The following is a 5,850-nucleotide window of genomic DNA, read 5'->3' on the forward strand; positions in this document are numbered from 1 at the left end:
GGAGGGATCAGGAGAGAGCAGGGGATGGCACAATAGGAGAGAGCAAGAGAAGGCAAAGAATATGAGGGAGCAGGGCTAAGCAAAGTGTCGCACAATGGGAGAGAGCAAGAGAGGGCACAGAATACGGGGAGTAGGAGGGAGCATAGGCTGGCACAATGGGAGAGAGCAAGAGAGGGCAAAGAATATGGGGAGCAGGAGGGAACAGAGGCTGGCACAATGGGAGAGAGCAAGAGAGGGCACAGAATACAGGGGGCAGGAGGGAGCAGTGGCTGGCACAATGGGAGAGAGCAAGAGAGGGCACAGAATATGAGGGAGCAGGGCTGAGCAGAGTGCCTCACAATGGAAGGGAGCAAGAGAGGGCACAGAATTGGAGGGGACAGGTGAGAGCAGAGGGTGGCACAATGGGAGAGAGAACAGAATAGGAGGGAGAAAGAGAGAGCAGAGGATGGCACAATGGGAGAGAGCAAGAGAGGGCACAGAATATGAGGGAGCAGGGCTGAGCAGAGTGCCTCACAATGGAAGGGAGCAAGAGAGGGCACAGAATTGGAGGGGACAGGTGAGAGCAGAGGGTGGCACAATGGGAGAGAGAACAGAATAGGAGGGAGAAAGAGAGAGCAGAGGATGGCACAATGGGAGAGAGCAAGAGAGGGCACAGAATATGAGGGAGCAGGGCTGAGCAGAGTGCCTCACAATGCAAGGGAGCAAGAGAGGGCACAGAATTGGAGGGGACAGGTGAGAGCAGAGGGTGGCACAATGGGAGAGAGAACAGAATAGGAGGGAGAAAGAGAGAGCAGAGGATGGCACAATGGGAGAGAGCAAGACAGGGCACAGAATATGAGGGAGCAGGGCTGAGCAGAGTGCCTCACAATGGAAGGGAGCAAGAGAGGGCACAGAATTGGAGGGGACAGGTGAGAGCAGAGGGTGGCACAATGGGAGAGAGAACAGAATAGGAGGGAGAAAGAGAGAGCAGAGGATGGCACAATGGGAGAGAACAAGAGAGGGCACAGAATAGGAGGGAGCAGGAGAGAGCAGAGGATGGCACAATGGAAGAGAGCACAGAATAGGAGGGAGCATGAGAGAGCACAGGGTGGCACAATGGGAGAGAACAAGAGAGGGCACAGAATAGGGGGAGCAGAGGATGGCACAATGGTAGACAACAAGAGAGAGCAGTAGAGGAAAAGAGAATAGGAAGGAGCAAAAAACGATACCGAGACCGATAACGAGACCGTGGAAGATGTGACACTAAGAGTGGGAAGACGGTCTCAGGGGAGACAGCAGAAGGAAATGGAGTGAGACAGTGAGACAAGTTAAGATGCAAAGTGAGAGAGAAAGGCTCCACTGGGGTGAAGGACTAACATACCCTCCACCCGCCCCTCCGCAAGGAAGAAGGGAGGGCTGTAGATGTGTGGATTGGCTAATTGCAGAGGAGAGCTGAGGGCTGCTGAAGTTGCTCAGGGAGGGAGCCGGGAAGGGTGAGTGCTGCAGTGGGAGCCCAGCAGAGCGAGCAGGGAGGCTGTGCGAAGTGCTGAGGTGGCACCAGCCGGCAGCTGGGGACTGCAGCTCCGGCACTGCAGCCGAGCCCCCGTGCCGCTGGAAGACACTCGCTGCGGCTCCTCTGAGGGACCTCAACCCTGAGGGCATCGAGAGAGAGAGGCAAGAGGAGCACAGCGCTCACCGCCGGCCGGGCACTCCTGGAGTGTGAAGAGCCGACCCTCACTTCCGGCACTGTTAGTGTGAGCGGTGCCAACCCCTCGCAACCGGACGGCGGCACTCCAGCTGTGCGCGCAGATGGCACTTCAATGCGGCCGGGGTCACTCACTGCTGACGTGAGAGGAGCTCACCACTCACTGCGGCCCCGAGAACTCACTGCCGGCCCGCGGCACTCACTGCCGGCCCGGGGCATTCACTGCCGGCCCGGGGCACTCCTGGCGCGAGAGGAGCCCACCACGCACTGTCGCCCCGAGGGCCTCCAGGTGTGAGCGGTGCGGGTGCAGACCCCTCTCTCATGTTGGTACCCAGGTCCGAAGCCTTCACCCACCAAACAGCATCCTCGGCTGTGAGAACGAAAGACCGTCCAGGACCATCGCGAACTCTGTTCTCACACTGGGAGTGACTGACTACAGAGCACCGTCTCTTCTGGCCGCACACAGGACTCCACGGGATTGACATAGTGGTGTCTTCTATCTACAGACTGGAAGAGACGGACTACACCTGAAGGTGGCCTCCGCCTGGGAGAGACTGAGTTCACTTGAAGTTGTCTACTATTTACAGACTGACTTCGCATGAAGGTATCTACAGCCTGGGAGAGGCTGATTTCACATGAAGGTGTCTTCCATCCACAGACTGAGAGAGAGACTGACGTCACACGAAGGAGCCCTCTACTTACAGACTAGAAGTGACAGAATTCGCCTCGTCGTGACGTTTATCCGCGGATTGAAAGTAACAGAGTTTGCCCAATAGCGCCAAGAGACAGAACGCACCCAGCCTCGTCTTCTGTCCAAACAAGGAGAATGACACGCTTCACCTCAGAGCAATAGTGTGTCCCCTGTCTATGCCGAGGATCACACATCGGAAATGACAGGCTTCGCCCCCAGGAGTCCTTTATTAAAATACTGAAGCGGTCGACGTTTCCCAATCACGCCCTGTGCACGCACAACATGGGAGTGACGGCTCCACGCTCTTGTGCCCTCTCACCACAGATTCAGAGTGAGTGCTGCCCTATCATTCAAGCTGCATTCCTGGAGTGAGGCTTCCGCAAATCCTGTTCTTTTGCACAGACTGATAAATGACCCACCCCTGTTGTCCATCCTCTGGTGAAGCGACAGATATTAAGTGAATCGTGTCCTTTATCCGCAGACTGAGCGCAGCCAGCTTCATCCAATCATGTCTTCTTTCAACTGACCGCAAGTCATCATGTGTTTTCAAGACAGCGCGGGATTGATTTCACTCCATTATAATCACTGTCAGCAGACTGGAAGTGACCCATTTCACTCAACCGCGACTTCTGCCTGTAGACTGCCACAGTCTTGACTTTACCCATTCGTGCTGTCCTGATACCTCAGACTGGCACAGTATTGACTTTACGCACTCGTGATGTCCTCTGTCTGCTGACTGGCACAGTATTGACTTTACGCACTCGTGATGTCCTCTGTCTGCAGACTGGCACAGTATTGACTTTACGCACTCGTGATGTCCTCTGTCTGCAGACTGGCACAGTATTGACTTTACGCACTCGTGATGTCCTCTGTCTGCAGACGGGCACAGTATTGACTTTAGGAACTCGTGATGTCCTCTGTCTGCAGACTGGCACAGTATTGACTTTACGCACTCGAGATGTCCTCTGTCTGCAGACTGGCACAGTATTGACTTTACGCACTCGTGATGTCCTCTGTCTGCAGACGGGCACAGTATTGACTTTACGCACTTGTGCTGCCCTGTGTCCGCAGACTGGAACAGTATTGACTTTACCCAGACTGGAAATGCCAAACTGCACCCACTTGTGCCCCCTTCCAGCACACTTCGCTCATGCTTTTCTCTCTCATTCTAAAAATGCCCGATTTGACCCAAACTCTGCTGATTTTGGACTTAACCCAGCTGTGCTGTCCTCTGCTTGGCGACTGGTAGAGTACCGACTCGGTCGTACTACCGTGGCTCGGTACTGACTCCCTCACACCGCCACCATGTATTTTCCGGAGAGCCCTCTACCCCAGCGAGCCCATTCCGCCATCCCCACGGTCGGACGGGAGACCCAGCCTCCCCATCTCTCAGTGTCGGGCCCGCCCTGTCCGTCCTCCGCGCCTGGGGTGCAGAGTCAAGGCGCTACAGCAGCTGAGGGGCTCAAAGCTGCGCCACAGACCACCGCCCCTCCCATCCCGTCCGGCATGGAAAACTTCAGGAAAGTCAAAACTTCGGAGCGGGTGGGGCCCCCGCCCTTCCCGGGCCTGCCCGCGGGGGCGCCTGAAATGAAGGTGAAAGAGGGCAGCAAGATCCGTAACCTGATGGGCTTCTCCGTGGCACGGATGGGCGCCGAGGGCACGCGGCAGATCGTCTTCAGCGGCTGCGGGCGCGCGGTCACCAAGGTGGTGACCTGCGTGGAGATCCTGAAGAGGAGGCTGCCGGGCCTCCAGCAGGCCACCAGGGTGCACTACAGGGCCCTGGAGGAGGTCTGGGAGAAGGAGGACCCCCAGAGGCCTGGGCACGTGGAGAGGCTGGTGGTCCACAAGAACGTGCCCGCCATCTCCATCCTGCTGTCCAAGGACCCCTGGGCTCCCCGGGAGGAGGGGCGCCCGCCTCTGGGGGGCAGGGAGGCCGTCTGGGGGGATCTGGACTTCCAGCACCTGGCCAGCACCCCTCCGGTGACGGAGAAGCGGCCCCTGGAGTGCCCAAGCCAGGCCGGGATGAACAAAATGGTGAAGGTGGATGCGCCCCCGATGGCCCACATCCGCATAGACTATATGCTGAGCTGCTACTCTCAAGCGGCCGCTCACCTTAGCGGAAATGCCCAGTGTTTGTATAGCGCTTAAAACAGTTTCTAGGCACTTCCGCTGCTGACAGGTAAGGGAACTGGCAAAGCCGCATAAACTCATTAGCCCAGAATCACAGTAAGTTGCTCAAGTGGAGAAGCTGGGATTAGAACTCATATTGCCCGGCCCTACACCAGACACCCCCTTTCATGCCTCTGTTCCCTTAAAAACTGTCTCTTATTTACCCTGCAAAATGTCTTCCCCCTCGCTTCTGTGACCTCTCCCAGCCCTCTCCTTCCATATCGCTCCTAGGTACCCTAGATATGGACAGACTATTCACATAAACTTCTCTGTAATGAAAACTTGCCAACTTGTGAGCAATAAACATAGACATGAGGCCTGGGTCTGCACAGCATCGGTGTCTGTGTGTCGTGTGCATGGTATGCAATGCTGCTTCGGCAAAAGCCTTTTGTGATTTAGCCCCTGCTGCCCCGCGGCCAAGACCCGCCACCGTCCCTTTCGACTGCCGCTGCACACTGCAGGGCGGCGACACAGCTGCGCACTGGGGGTACGTTGCACGCCGGTGACACATTCCGGGGTGGCAATACTCTGACACTGGTCGGCGCTGGCAGAACGATGGTTGGCATTGCACGGGGGCACACTGCATGACTGTTAAACTGCACAGGTGTGACGCTGTGCTCCTGCCCGCCTCACACTCACTGTGGACCGCTTCCTGGCACTGCACAGGGATGACACTGCACGCCAATTACTCTGTACAGTGGTGAGGGCACATTTGACCACATTGCATTGGGGTAACTGCACGACGACGGCACTGCACTGGGGTGACGCAGCGTGGAGGGCAGACTGCACAGGTGTGACACGGCCCTGGTGGTACACTGCACGGCGTTGACAGCACGGGGGTATCTCACTGCACGGCACTGACAAACGACGGGTGACATTGTGCGGGGATGACACTGCACGAGTGTAACACTGCGCTGCCCCCACCCACTGCGGGGTGAGACTGCACACGGGTTACATTACACAGCGGTGGCAGCATAGTGAACGGCATTGCCTGGGGATAAGTAACAGCACAGCGCTGGCAGTGTACAGGGGTGACTGCTCCGTGGTGATACAGAACTGAGGGAGCACTGCACGGCGGTGACAGTGCGGGGGCGCGTACTGCGGTGACACAGCACGGTGCTACCGGAACTGGCCCTGACATTGTACGGGGTCACGCGCTGCATGCTGTTCATACTGCACGGGTGTGGCACGTTGGACTTTGGCACTTCACGGGTGTGACACGTTGGACTTTGGCACTTCACGGGGGTGTCACAGCACGCGGTGGGGGCCGTGGGATCTCCCTGCTGTCCTAGGATTTCCAAGTTAC

General features: G+C 57.1%; 1 protein-coding gene across 1 annotated transcript; it reads left to right on the forward strand.

Annotated features, from left to right (window-relative positions):
- Positions 1-2,071: 2,071 nt before the first annotated feature.
- On the forward strand, positions 2,072-4,824 carry RPP25 (ribonuclease P/MRP subunit p25). Its single transcript, XM_086959865.1, has one exon. The coding sequence runs from the start codon at positions 3,681-3,683 to the stop codon at positions 4,521-4,523; it is 843 nt and encodes a 280-aa protein (XP_086815991.1). The 5' UTR covers positions 2,072-3,680; the 3' UTR covers positions 4,524-4,824.
- The last annotated feature ends 1,026 nt before the right edge of the window (positions 4,825-5,850 follow it).

Source organism: Lissotriton vulgaris, chromosome 2_2 (genome assembly GCF_964263255.1).
Source record: "Lissotriton vulgaris chromosome 2_2, aLisVul1.2, whole genome shotgun sequence".
Taxonomy (NCBI): domain Eukaryota; kingdom Metazoa; phylum Chordata; class Amphibia; order Caudata; family Salamandridae; genus Lissotriton; species Lissotriton vulgaris.

What these genes read in the sequence shown, in the direction of transcription:
- RPP25 (XM_086959865.1), top strand. Translation starts at nt 3,681, where the DNA reads ATGTATTTTCCGGAGAGCCCTCTACCCCAGCGAGCCCATTCCGCCATC.